Source organism: Amblyomma mixtum, chromosome 9, assembly GCF_055824585.1.
Source record: "Amblyomma mixtum isolate Tamu chromosome 9, ASM5582458v1, whole genome shotgun sequence".
Taxonomy (NCBI): domain Eukaryota; kingdom Metazoa; phylum Arthropoda; class Arachnida; order Ixodida; family Ixodidae; genus Amblyomma; species Amblyomma mixtum.
The window spans coordinates 94,640,098-94,654,691 of NC_143020.1; the positions used below are offsets into that span (position 1 = coordinate 94,640,098).

At 45.2% G+C, this 14,594-nt stretch overlaps 1 protein-coding gene across 1 annotated transcript in view; it reads right to left on the reverse strand.

The window, feature by feature from the left end:
• Window positions 1-677: 677 nt before the first annotated feature.
• Window positions 678-14,594, reverse strand: part of Cat (Catalase) — a 51,547-nt gene continuing 37,630 nt past the window's right edge. The window contains exons 6-11 of the mRNA XM_089560807.1: window positions 13,008-13,199; window positions 11,864-12,016; window positions 10,144-10,279; window positions 8,389-8,537; window positions 7,232-7,390; window positions 678-910 (exon numbers count right to left, since the gene is read on the reverse strand). Of these exons, the coding sequence (XP_089416933.1) occupies window positions 896-910; window positions 7,232-7,390; window positions 8,389-8,537; window positions 10,144-10,279; window positions 11,864-12,016; window positions 13,008-13,199 (804 nt within the window). The 3' untranslated portion in view covers window positions 678-895. The remainder of the gene's footprint in view (window positions 911-7,231; window positions 7,391-8,388; window positions 8,538-10,143; window positions 10,280-11,863; window positions 12,017-13,007; window positions 13,200-14,594) is intronic.

Below are 14,594 nucleotides of genomic sequence, written 5' to 3' on the forward strand. Positions count from 1 at the left end.
ATAAACGATGATGTCATTTTTAGTGCACGACACCAGCGAAAGGAAGCGGAAAGTGCGTACTTCCTTCCCCCCCCCCCCCCCCCCCAAGTGATGACCCTTATGTGATTTCGTGCTCTGCTTTTGTGAATGCGTCCGGTCGGCGCGTCTTAACATTGGTCGCATGCATGAATACACTATCTTTAGCCTCCGTTAGATTGAAAGCCGTATTTAGTAGCAGTCAGCCGGCTAAGTGCACATGTGCTAGAGGTTCATGTGATTTGAACAGTCATAATGGGACATCTGTCATCACGCCATGAGACATCATTAGAGGTTTTATTGAATGTAAAACTGTTTAATATGCACCGAAATTTTGTTGAAGGTAATGGCTGCTGAGAGAGTTCACTTCGAGATCCAAATAGTTGTAATCTTCATTTCGTCCCCGCCACTGTGGACAGAAACAGACCCTAGTACGAGTTTTTTATTGAAAATTTCTTAGATTCGTTACTACGGCCGTCTAGATTGTTCTATGCTCAGTGTTACTGTAGAACTCAAGTGGCCACATTAACGGAGTACAACTAAACTGACGTCTGGGGAAGTTAGTTTTTCAAATACGTTCTTCCTTTCGTTCATTTTTCGTCCTTGCTTTTTTAAGTGCCTTCGGGGTGATGCACTACGAATCGCGAGGAAAACGCTCGGGAAACAACACAAATGATTTTTTTATTGACAGGCAACAAGACAGAAGGCAAGTAAAAGAAAAAACGGTTAAGTAAACACCACATTGGTGGCGCATGTGAGTAGCACGACGCAGCACCCGTGAAGCAGTAGCAGTAGTGTTAGCAGCAGCAGAGTACGCCTGTGTGCACCATCTCCTACGATGAAGTTACTCAAGTGAACGATGCGTGTAGCTGGTGACAGTTCACAGTTTCGCGCTCTGAAAAATAAAATAAAGCTCCGTTAGAGAGGGATACAACTCTTTGGTAAATGCAACTGGGATACAACCCGACATTCGCAGCAGCTGAAACAATTGACCAGTTTAGCTGAAGGAAGTATTCTAAGGCGCGCGTTTAATTGCGCAACACACTGTATATCTTCGGACAAAAAACATACGGCAAACAGGTAGTCGCACTGAAAAAAAGCATGTGATGCTGTTGCGTCAAATATGATGGTGGGCGATTTCGTTACTTTCGCAAATGCGTGCCTTAAAGGAGCAGATCGGCGTAGGTCTTTTTTTCCTTTTTGTCCCAAAGTCGAAAACATGCCTAATGATCATGTAGAGACCCGCAGAATACACCCTGCAACGCCACTGCAGCGACATGGCGCAGTTTGCTGTGTAGTAATTTAGTGCTAAGGTATGGGCGCCCAAAACCCTCTCAAATTACGGAAATCCCCGTTATTAGACCAGCTCTATCCATCGGATCCCTTGGCAAGTTTCCGGTCCTGGCTATAGGCACCAACTCGGGAACCAATCTTTCACCACGGTGCATGCGTTGCAGGTTGTAATGAGCGCGGTTATGTTGATCATCGCACGCGTTTAAAGTTGTGGAATACAATGCAAAAAGAAAGCAGACAGAAAATTTGCGTCTGAATTGAGTTGTTTGTGGCGCAGAGACCAGCGCGCCTCTGCACTCAGTGCACAGTGGATTAAAAATGCCCGTTGCAGTCTATGACATCAGTGCGTGGTGCGATGGCAGCAGATACCATAAACATAGCTATGCGTAAGAAATAACGTGCACTAATGATATCAAAAACAGATCACAACTGCGGCGACCCGCAGTGGAGCAATCTGAAAGCAAAAAGTCCACAAACAATATCGACGTCCGTGGCTGTTCTGACGTCCATGCACTATATCAACGTCCATGGCTACTTTGACGTCTAAGTACTTTTTCGCGTTTAACCAATCACACCCCAACCAAATTTCTCACGGCAACATTTTATCACACACACTATCTGTCACAATCACACTTTCACACGTTTATCTTTAAGAACAACGTAATCATGAGCACAAAATTTGCGGACACGTTTTCCCGCACACTTTTTGCTGACGCGACAAAACCTTGTATTGATTTCGCATTAACAAAGTGCAGTGATGTGCAAGCTCATGCTGACAGTGCAGGTTAGTGCTCTTGGTGCGAAAACTTAACTGAAAACAAAATATACACTTACAGGTGTAGCGCTGTAGGCAGGCTTCAATATGAGAAAACATATTGGTGTGTTAATGTGATTTGCAAAAAAGAAAATAGGTTAACAAAGGCAGACAAAACGAAGGCACCAAAGCTTTGTGAAAATTTGGCAAAGCCTGCAGCGAAAAGATACTGAAAGGTCAGTCGCGTTTTAGATGCAAACACGGCAAGTTTCGCGAAGTGGAGAATAGGAAATAGGAATGGTTTCATTGCGAGAACTAATAAACCTAGGCGGCCGTAAGCATACTCCAGCTGTAGGGGATGTTTCCACGAAAGCAGCATAGTAATGCTGCCCGGATAGTCTTCGGTAACTCATAGGCACAGAGCGGTTTGAATACAACGCTATGACAACTGCTCAATCAGAAGTGTTTCATTTAGGCTACCAACAGACTGCCTTAGAAAAATCTTAAGGGTACCGAAAAACTAATCAAGTAGTGCTCACTGCATTGTGGTAAAGCAGGTTTATAGCTTGAAGCCCGAGAAGGGTAAATCATAACAATAGCACTCGTACTGTTCTTTGCTTGCTTGTGCGCGGCTAAAATATTCGCTCAGAATTGCTGTATTCTTCGGTGCTGCATTTGCAAGCCCTGCAGAGATTTCACTGTAGTTAATGCACGTTTTGTCCCCGTTTAGTCATTACGTAACGCATATAAACGCGATAGAGTTAAGACTCCCGTTCTGCAAGAAGTCAAGTGCCCGCGTTGTGAGCAAAAAAAAAAAGGCAGGTCACGTGACCTTTTGGTAACACAAATTAACCACCGCGGGAGGTGGCATTTAAGTGAATGATTTGTCGCTAGAGGTTGCTTGGGGAGAGCAACCTGCGTCTCGCAAGTATCTCCAGTGGCTGGGTTTGAAATGGATCACCGGGACTTAACCACTGTCTATAGAATATAAAGAAGTGAAATGTCGAATTCCGCGTATACAGGCATGTAGGCAGAATCTAAGCAAAGTATATGCAGAGGGTATCTAGGCCTCTGAAGAGAGCCATTAACGATTCTTTTTTTCCACGGTTTCTATGAAGCTGAAATACAGGTAGCAAACAACAAGTTTCATTAACTGAATGGCTGGTCTATGCAAAGTTAAGAGGTCAAAATTCGACACCCATTTCACAGATAGCGGTTACGAAAATAGGAATAGTTGATTTTAGGCAAACACATCGCCAAATTAGAAGGTTCATACAGCCCTGATACCTCAGATTTGCAGTCACTACGGATGATTACGGTGGCAAAGGCTACAAAATAATGTTGATGTGCCTCCTGAAGAGATCAGCTTTTAGTAGGCAAGGGAGATGGCAGTACAAGATTTTCAATACTTCAATGTTGTTGGCAAAAGTGCGGTGTTCAATCGCATGCAAGAAGCAGGCTGACGTGTCTACTTTTGTGCGGGAACTAAATTCGCAGCTCCAGCGGCATTAAAACAGGTTGCCTTTGCAGTGGAATAGTGACGCTCCAAGCATGAAAGGTAGATATTGAAGCACAGGCTTATGGGAACAGCTTAAGTGAACAGTTGTGCGAAGCATGCACTTTTACAAGCCTCAGTACCTTTTCAGCAAGACAGCCTTTCCAGAATCCATTTCGAGACCTCGCAAGTTCTCAATTTAGAATTGCTCCCGATTGAAACGAATACCGTCAACGCCGCTTCAGTAAGTAAAAGAAAACCTCTAGAGGTCTCAAAACCAAGCTGGACTAGGTCATGCTGGTCAGAACCTTATGAGACTTTGCAGCTTTCCTGCTGTACTTTGATGGTTTTAGTTCCCATCCTTTGATCTGCGCTGGAGTCGCGAAAGGACCATCTTGTGCGGCATGCTAATAACCGTGAGAATGATGTGCTCGACTGAGTGGCTGGGCAGTGCTGAAAGGTATGGGCTCACCAACTGCTAGCTGTTTTAGATACCGTGCGTTCTAGGGTTTGCTGTCAGGACGGACGGCATTGCCGTGGAGGATTCCAGTGAAACGGCCTCAAGAACCATGGCTTTAACTGGTAACAAAATAGAGTATGGCACGTAGTTGTAAGCGTTACTAGCGAAAAATTTACACCGGTCACCTACTAGCACTGATTTCCCTGGAAAGAGCTTGCTTGTCTGTAAAATACAACTCTCGCGAAAGTCCTAACGCAGGAATATTCTAAGAGCGTTGATTAGAACTGCAGCCCTAATCGGCACAAACTATTATGTACGTGGACGACTAAGCGGGGCAAAAAATACTACGAATATTTTACAGAAACACACACGAAGATGGTCAAGTTGAACCTACCGTAACCTAATAACGAGGAGGTTGTTTCGAATTGTAATGGTGCAGTCACATTCAGGTAATTAACAGCCGACAATATTTAACGCCCGTCAGCTTTCAGTGTTCCGACAAGCTGCTCCAGTAGAAATGCTCAGCCCTCAAAAGTGCCCGTGCATGTGAATGCCATGCCAGGACGAAAATGCTGCAGACAAGGCAGTGCATCTTGCAGAAGCACCTCGATTCTTTAATCTTCCATGCACTTCTCTAAGCTTATGCACCCAAAAGGCAAAAACACACCCTAGGATGATCCCTACGTACCAGGAAGCAGCCCTTAAATTGAGTAAAGCCGTAAATTATAAGTGCGAGCTGCTCGCTACTTCGGGAAAAACCGAGTTTGGAACATGTTCTTCACTGACGGAGACTGAAAGAAAGATGCGACTGCGATGTTCAAAATATTCACAGTCGACCGGAACGGCTAGGCTAGCTGTATGCATCAGATGTTAGGTGACGATAAGCGCTCGAGCTACACTAGCCCCGACAGTTACGAGGTACATTTAGACATTACTTTCGTTTAAGAGGCAATGTATTCGTATTGATGCCATTAGCAGCTTAATTCTAATATTGTCATGACACTGAATAAAAGCAGTTTTTCCGCTTCTAACTTGGGTAGCAGCGATGACTATGCTTTGTTTCTGCAAACGCAGACTTCCCAAAAGATCGCTGAATGCAGCGGAAAGAATAGCAGTGAAATCCTTTGAAGTTATTCCAGGAAAGGAGTCAAGACGCACCGAGTAGCACATATTAATAGTCCTCAACATCATGTCCAGCAACTTCACTGCAGGACTGTCCTGTACGAGTTGAGACTACTTTAGCCCTGCAAGCTTTCCAAATCGCATCAGTCCACCGTTTGTCACTCTTTTGCCTTTTACGCTTGCATCTCTTGGAATACAGTCATTTACGCTTAATGACCATCGGTTATCTAGAGTTAGAATGCTCGCAGGCAAGGCGCGTTATGCAAGCTTCATTTCAACAAAGGATATCACTAAATACCATTTCTTGCCCATCTTGCCCTCTTCCCGTCTCCTAACATTACACCCAACATTTTTCTTTTCATAGCTAGCCGAGACTTCTATATTCTAAGCTTTAGCTGTACCCCTCGCAGTTTCTACCTCACAGGTAAGTACTGGCAGTACAGAACTTTCTTCCTGAGGGATACTGGCAGGCTGCTATTCATTCCCTCGGTGGCTGCCAAATGCTCTCCACTTTTTTTTCTAGTTATTCAACTCGTGGTTCCGGTGAGCAGTTACTGCCTGCCCTAAGCCGATGTACTCTTAGACAACTTCCAGCTTCTAAGATTATTAACGAGGGCCAATTTTAGTGTAAAGCTTGTCGGGATTAGCATATCAACCTAAGCAGCCTTCCCACATTGGTGCTTGGGTTATTTAGTTGAGACGACTGTACTTTGGAGAGGGATAAACTAGAGCTTAACTTTGAAACTCTTCGCGAGGACAGCTTGACTACGCTGTGGCGACGAATGCTCAAGGACACTTTGCAAAAGTGACATACTTTCTCTGTATTGAAGCTAAGCGAAAATCTGTCGGCTGTTTGTGCCCTGAAGGTAGCGGTGTCTTGAGAAACACTGAACACTTAGGCACTGGTCTGAACTGCACTCTTATGGGTGCGTCTAGAGGCAACGATTGATCGGTGTGACGAGCTATGAAAGAGCAATTGACGACGCTACTGCTCTCGTAAAACAGCACTGAAAACTCGCATATGAAGCTTCCGCCATTTTATATAGCTACTTACGGTGGAATTAGTTTCATTTCTTCCGCTGCAACGTAACAAGAATCCAATTTTAAGCAAATAGCATCGCCTACGAGTTAGTTTCGTGATTACTTGCTGTGGACCTAGATTAGGTGCTATTTAAACTCAACATACTCCAAAAGTAAGCAGGCCTGCTACGGCGATTCCGTCGTCGCTATTTCGTTCTTGGGCTATGTGGACCAATTCGAAGTTGCGCACATGGTTCGCCTAGCTACGCGATTAGACTAGCTAGGCGCTACAACGCCATCGATGTTACTTCAGTGTTACAGGCGCTTACAGATCAGCATGAAGTGTCATGTTAGTAGTGTACAACGGAAAATTCTAGCAACGTATAAAGCACTTCTGTACAACTAATGTGCTCAGTAAGGCGAAACATTTACTACTGCGGAATAAGAAAGATGTTTTTCGCATAAAAGGTATCGCGAACTGCTAGGAATTCTAGAAACGGTCCTTCATGTCACACGTTCAGTATAATGCGGCGAACTATATGAAGCGGTTAACTAATTATGCAGAAAACAAGATTGGATGACTCTTGAAACAGTGCAGCCTAGAGCAGGTTGAACTACTATGACTAATTGCAGAATCAGCCTTAAAACCGGTATTTTGCAGCCCTGTAAAACTGGTTTATTAAACAGACTGAGGATTAATCTGTCTTAATGCCCACTGAGCCTAAGAAACATGCGCAGAGACTTCAGTATAAACCTCCTATTGAAAGGAATGAAAGAAGAGACATCTGGGCTAGTTGGTACAGCGACATAATAAACAGCGCTAAAAACAAGGACGAAGAGCAAACAGGACGAGCAGCGTTCGTCCTGTTTGCTCTTCGTCATCGTCTTTAGACCTGTTTATTCATTACATAAAGGAACGAGTTTTGCTTAACAGTATCACAGCATAGCAGTATTCTACAGCAGTGAAACATGTAACCAGAAAAGGATGAAGTTAGCCACACATGCCAAAAAGTTAGTCACGCATGCGGCATTAGTGAAAAATGAAGAGTAGTGAAAAGGAACGCCAACTCACCTGTACCAGCTTCTCAAGCTTCTTGGCAATACTGCCACCGCATTCGGGGTGAGCCTTCGTAAAGTTTGTGACAGCGCGTTGGCGAATAAAGTCCTGAGCGTCCTTCAAGTGGTTGGCAATGTTGGACGTGAGGCGGTCACGCTCCTCTGGGCTCAGGATCTGCAAGGCACAAATAAATGTGAGTGAGCTGTTGGTCCTGCAACTGCCAGGACAAGACCACTGGAAGATATAAAGCTGAAGTTAAGCCAGGACACCATTGTGTGCAAGAAATGTTGTCAATAACACTTTCCACAAACTTGTACCTGTTGAAAATATCGCCGAATGCATCGTTGCAGGAACAGTCGTACTCTGTAAAAGACTCCTAATACACTCTCTCAGCCCCGAGCTTGATTTAGTGCAGATTAAATGATGAATGATACTTGAACACCATTTACTTTCCACAGCTATAGAATTGCGAGGTGATACCTTTAAGGAGAGTTTGATATTATGTTAGGGCGCGAGTACAGCAAGCGCATGAAAGTAGCAGCCTGGCGCTCCTAGCTTTAAAGCGTAGACAGTTTTCCACCAGTGTGGAAAAGTCTGACATGGAGCTAGAGCCCGATAAGTTTTAATTAACCACGCCGATAAGCCTGCCAAGGTAGAGAACTGGGTCTTAAGAAGGTAAAGTGCAGTTCAAGAAAATGTAGAAGTGCGAGTAGTAGATAGGACCAATTTTTTTCTACCTAATGAACTGCGCTGTTGACTTATGCCCATGTGCTTGAAGGTTGTCCATATGCTTTGTACCTTCCAAACTACACTGCCATTGAACTTGAGTGTCACGCATCAAAATGTCTGCATTATGGCCGGTCCAAAAAGGAAGAAAAGTATGCCTTCTGAACCAGGATTTATAACGATACTTATTAAGAACTATGGAAACACACTGGACGAAAGGGATGAATTCTCACAGGCCCTTGGCCTTCCTTTTGGTCTTAACTCCGATAAAGACTACAAACCTACCTTGGTTCAATGCAAAATTCTTTTGGTACGGGAATCTCAACATGCCACAGCGCTGATCCTTCACGCGACATCAAATAGCATAGGTAATGGTAGCAAAGGGTTAGAAAGAACGAGCTGCCAAGGCGCGTAAAATGCATTTAAAACCCAGCTGTGGTACTCGCCTTCCAGAAGTTTCCTGGCTGAGTAAAGTTGTCCTCATCCGCGCTGTTCCAGCGGTCGACATCTCCGGAAACGGCAAAGCTGCTCTCCTTCCACTTCGGGTTGTCCACAGGACCAGAGAAGCTGTTCGGGAAGTAGTTGGGAGCTCCGCCTGCACATAGTAACCCCAGAACACAGATCAAATGATGTGGATTACTCAGTATATAGTAGGACAGCTTTAGAAGCGGAAACTGACACTGGGCACAGTAGGTGGAGTCCTATTATTCCGCCGACTGATACAGCAGTGAAAGAAAAACAGCTTCTTAAATGTTTGACTATCAAACAAGCCAGATGCATCAAAATTTGAGCTTATAATTTCGTCACGCGATTTATGTACTTATTTTATACAATACTGCAGGCCTTTGCTTGGTCCAAACAAGAGGGGGCATATGCCAAATACATATATTAGAGAACAATATTGCAGAAATACGAATAGATATATAGTTCACAACAACATGATAACGTCCATAATTCAAGAGCTTAAAAGAATCAATACCGGTTAGTAACCTCATGTTTAGATAGCAAGAGAAGTGTTAATGACTGTACTTTGTCACGGAGGCATTCGGTTCGCCAGAGCTCCGCTGCAGAGTTGTATCTGACTTCTGCATATGTGCAATGCAGTGAAAAAAAGAGCAGCGACTCTGGTGAATTTACTGAACCTAACAAATTAATGCTATGATGGTGCAAGCGACTCATTTACAAAGTCTTGTGGTAAGAAGGTTAAGGTCGAAGAACGAGGTGCAACATGAAAATGAAGTTTGACGCATGATATGAACCAAACCATTGCAAGAATCTAAAAATAAAGGTGTTTGACAGCAGGCTGAGCTTAATCTGTTCAGCAGTTTTTGTTTACATGCCGAAAGTTTTAAAAGCAGCCCAAATGCTCCCCATCAGTCTTTTCATGTGGATATGCCATAGGAAAAATGCAGGCATTATCTATATTTAAAAGATCATTAATGGCTTAGAAATCAATGCCCTCGAATGACCCACAGTCAGTAAGAAAATACAGATCTGGTGTTGAGAGTAGGCTTCGAAGGTTGCAATCTGTGCCAATGTAACAAGTGAAAGATGAAGTGTCTCGAAAAGTGGTCGTACAACAGACCTGAATTATTCCGCGCTCACAACTGGATTCCGACATGTGCCACAAAGTTCTATCGACAACCCTGAAAGGAGTATAGACACCTAATTTTGGTGGCATGTTTTCTTCTCTGTAATGATGCGGAAGACACTACCATGCATGAATCACCACATGGTATTCGCCTACGACCACTAAACAGTTTAGAATTGAATTTTTCTGTCATGCTGTTTCGTTCCAACAGCCAAACGATGGCTGTACCGTTGCAGTACCGTCAAAGATAGGTTACAGGTCGCGTGAGGCATGGAAGAACGGGTATAACGCTGCTTCATCGCTTTGATTGACTACAGTGCTGAAGCCAGCATTCATAACGAACCGGAATGACGTGTGTAGAAGCACCGATCATACTGCAGTTTTTCCTGCTTCACGTGACCTGCAACCTCTGACGCCACAGCCATCGTACGGTTGTTCAAGCCGAAACCGAAACAGCACGAGAAATAAATTTTATTATAAATAACGTATTGGTCGTCGGAGGATACCACGAGGTAACCCTTGTATAATGACACCTTACGCATCGTTACGAACACATGCACCCAAAAATTAGGTGTCTATATCCCTTCAAGCATATCAATGATTGTTGTACCTTGTTCTTTGACTGCCATGAAGCCGTCCCGCTCGTAGTTGGCCGTGCGTGCCTTGTAAGGACAGTTGACCGGGATCTGCATGAAGTTTGGTCCCAAACGGTGCCTGTGCGTGTCGCTGTAGGAAAACAGACGACCCTGCGATAGAAAAACGACGTGAGTTGCCGCAAGCTCGCGTTCACGAATTGAAGATCAAAGCAATTGAAATGGCTGCAGTGCATAATACTGCAATGAAGAAAGATTTATCGTGAGAAGAATATAAAGAGTGGATCGAACTACGTCCTGTCATAACAGCTACAGCTCTTCGCATTCACAGATTGTGACATGCCTTCTCACAAAAAAATCGCCTGAGGCCCAAATCCATGCCTGAGGTAGCACTACTCAGTCGAAAAATACGACTGAGTCGGTGCCAAGATACAATAAATTTCTGTGATCCTGTCGTCGCGACAAATTTTTCTGTAGTATTGGGAAGTTGTCTGTGGTTGCGACAGATCTAGCTCTGTCGTTACGACAAGTTAATGCTCAATACTACAGAAAATCTTGTTACGACAAGAATTTCTGCTGCGAGGTCTCGAAATACTCCAGAAAAATGTGTTGAGAGAACTGAAAATTTCCAGTTCATGTTTTTTAGATAGGGTATAACCATGTTTTCAAGAGGTGACAATGTTTAAGCACCGCATCTTCCAATGCAATTCTCATTAGCCCTCCTTCGACCTCATCTGCATAAGCATTAAAGCAATCTTTGCAGAACTTCCATGGCAATGTAACAGCAATTGTTCCTTGACAGAAACAGATATGGGACCGTAACAGCGCAACAGAGAGGTTGTAGTTGCCTTGTGTAGCGTAATTGCTTGCTGCAACTGGCCAGCGGTAGGCATGACATGGAGTGGTGAGAGCATGTTTTGTTGCTGATTGCGTCGGTTCCCATTGTTTTCCCACTTCCTTAACCAGGGGCCGAGAAAGTTCATTCCACAATCATAAATGCCCACACCAATGACGCATGTTACAAGAAATGTTAGATGCTCCCAACTTCCGACCCATCTGCCGTTGTAAGAGGCACTGAAGGTGAGCCCAACTCATGCTTGAGTCTCATGAAGGTGCAGTTAACTGCAGAGCAGAGATTAGGCTGCAAACATTGGGCACAATTCATCAACGGAAACCGCTGCTCGACATTCATTCCTAGCGAGTCTATACTACGGTCAGGGCGGAGCATTTGTAGACCCGAGTATGCGACCTGGAACGGATTTTCTTCCATATCTGTAAGGCCGCAGCACGTGGTGTGACGTTTTTGACATAGGGAACAATTCGGAACTGCCCCCAGCCCGAGAAGTCAATGCTGACTTAATTTACTTTACCTCAAGCTTTATAAAGTCAGCAACACTGTACCTGCCCACAGCTCATTTCACGAAGCAGTGGGAACCGGGCAGTGATGAAAAGCTCGATTATATGCCAAAGGAATGCAGGGCTTCCTGCATTGCACTCTCCGGTAAGTTATGGACATCATGGCGCATCGACTTGCTGTAGAGTACAGTATGCTAACAGTAAGCAAGCTACAGAACACTCAGTATTACTGCACGCCAAAAGGTCAGTGAAATAATGAATGTGTCCATTAATTCTCGCGTCGCGTAATGACGCGAAATCGAAGGTAGCGGATTGTGAAGGAAACAGCGGGGGCATACTATTCGAGAGCCACTGCGTAAAGGCAGCCCCTCGGAGACAAACCTGAAGCATCTTGTCCGGACTCGGCTCGATTCCTGGCACCAGGTTCGCGGGACAGAAGGCGATCTGTTCCACTTCGGAGAAGTAGTTGACCGGGTTCCGGTCCAGCACAATCTTGCCCACGGGGATCAAGGGGAACTCGGAGTGAGGCCAGACCTGTGAAGTAGAGGAGTGCTCAAGGATGCGGTTTGTCTTCATGGACTACACTAAACGTAGCCTCCGGACCAAAATGATGCTTAGTCGCAGTCAGTCTCCACCTAAAGTGCAGTCTTGAAGCTGAAAAGGTGATAGATCTAATGTGCTGGTTGCTTTTTCAGCTGCTCGGTCGCACTTAGGTTCATTCATTTTCATTTTAGCTTTCATTTTAAGCTTCTATCAACCTGAAATATTCTCTTGAACATAGTGTACATTCAGCAGACTTGCATGCTACCCCTCCCCCTGTTTTTCGTTTGCGAGAACTTTCATTCATAGATAATTAAACAACGCAAGCAGTGACCCGCAATTCAAACGCATTCTTCTTGACTAATAATCGAATCTGCCATCAGTAGTATACCGAGGCATTCGGCGAGTGTGGCTTTGTAGTTTTTGCACCTCAGCGGCCGAAACGTAACGAAAAGAAATCACGATGAAGAAAAAAATAAAACTGCATACCCACATCTGCGCATGCGGCATGCTTGCACTTGCGATATGCGTGTTTACGATGCACCGTCTTTTCTTGCGCTAGTTAAGGCAAGGTTTCTAAAATAAGTCAGCTGCTCCAAAAAAAAAACGAGTGTAAACGAACAAGAATTACTCTGTTGCCAGCACGGCACAAAAATGTTCATGTCCAGGTGCGTTGCTGCAGTCTGTCCATCACAGTATCACCCAATCTATGTCAGTCGTGATTTCTACCATAGAGTCTTATATGACTCGTGACGCCGCCTTCTCTGCAGCTGACTGCAGAGCGACTGCATTCGAGAAACACGTAGGATGAAACCCAATGGGCACTGAACGTCCATTGGACGTCTTGAAGACATCCTGAACGTCCACAGGACGTACAGGGGAGATTCAATGCCCATTGGGAAAGTAGTTTCTCATGTGCATTAGACGGAGCGAGCATTCGGGATTAGCCGAAACTAAAACGGCGATAGCTTCTCGGGCTACTTACCTTGGTCAGGTCGAAGGGGTTGAACTTCCAGTTCTTGGCTTGGTCGAAGGTCATCACCTGGATGTAGAATGTCCACGTCGGGTACTGCTTGTTGGCAATGGCATTGTAAAGGTCACGGATGGAGTAGTCTGGATCCTTGGAAGCGTATTCATCCGCCTTCTGCACGGGCAAGTTCTTGATTTTCTGGTCAGTCTGGAACAAAAGAAACAAAATCATCAATGCGTAGCAAAGGCAAGCACAGTCAAGCTCAGTATGATGCAACACGAGATGGGTGACCGTAGATGGGTGACCGTACATCTGCGCACAACTGAAGCGCAAGGTGCCATAATGCCCACCACCAAACAAGGAACGAAGTGGCAAAAAGCCCTTCCCTTTCGACTGAGAGCTTGTGGGGACGCACTCGTCCGTCGCCTGTGGTTCGCTTTCCCGCAATGCACTCAAACTGTAGTCAGCTCCCCCGAAACGCATTCTTCTCAGTTGTGTTACTTTAACTAACAGGGGAGGGCGCTCGCGTCCCAGCGACACCAGTGCCACGGATGGCGTTTTGCTGCGCGCTCGCGGGAAGCGACGGGCTCTTCTCCTTGGGACCGGGAAGCTCGCGGACGTTTCGCGATCCGCTACGCTCTTCGCCGCGGGCGTCTCGTGGTTGGAACTTGCTCCCGCCACCCCGTCCCGTCCTATCATTCGTGCCTCTTTTTTCCTCTCTTGTAATTGGTTTTTCTTAAATTTTCTCTTGGGCGTTGGCCCCTTTTCTTTTATGTTTAATTGGATCGCCTGCGATAACCTCTGGCTGGATGCGGGCTTCCTCTCCAATTTCTGTTTATTTTATATCATTTCTTGAGAGTTTACAATAAATGGGGGCTTCCCTCTGCCCTACCGTGGGCGAACGTTCGCTCGTAACCGTGCTGGTGAGTAGGACATCATCGATTCCTCAGTGTATTTTGTTGCTAGCTGGCGTTATTGTTGTTATAGCAATAAATGCCTTGTTTGTGTCAGCCATTGTGTCGTTCCTTTGTTCCCGCAGAGCAAGGCCCGCCGTGGTCGCCGTGCGCTCGGCAGCGCTCGCGACCACGGGGTGGGGTCCGCGCGGCTTTAAACTCTGTCAGCCGCGGTTAAACGGGGAGAACGTGTTTATCTCCCCCAATTTTAAACCCCAGGTTACCTCAGCTGCACGAAGCGAACATGTGTAGTGTGCTGCACATCATGATCACAATAGACCATCGGAATAGCCTCAAACGTGCGAAACGATGGTCTACATTTTCTCTCAAGTAGCACCAGCTTGTGGTTACTAAACGAAATAAGCACAGAATATAACTTCAAAAACCTCGACAATCATTCGTCTGCCACATCCAGTGCACCAACCTACTGCCGTTTCTTAACTCCTCCATTACCATCTGAAAAAGGAAAGTTTAAAAAATTCTTCACAAAACCATCCAGCAATCAAACTCAATCTCACTGATTGTACTGACGTCGTATGTTTGCAAAATCAGTAATGACGCTGTGGATATATTCTCTCCCGCCTGCGCAGCAACGCTATCTGCAGTTCTGTAAGTTTCAACAAAAACAGGGCTGCCTCGCAGAAGCAGC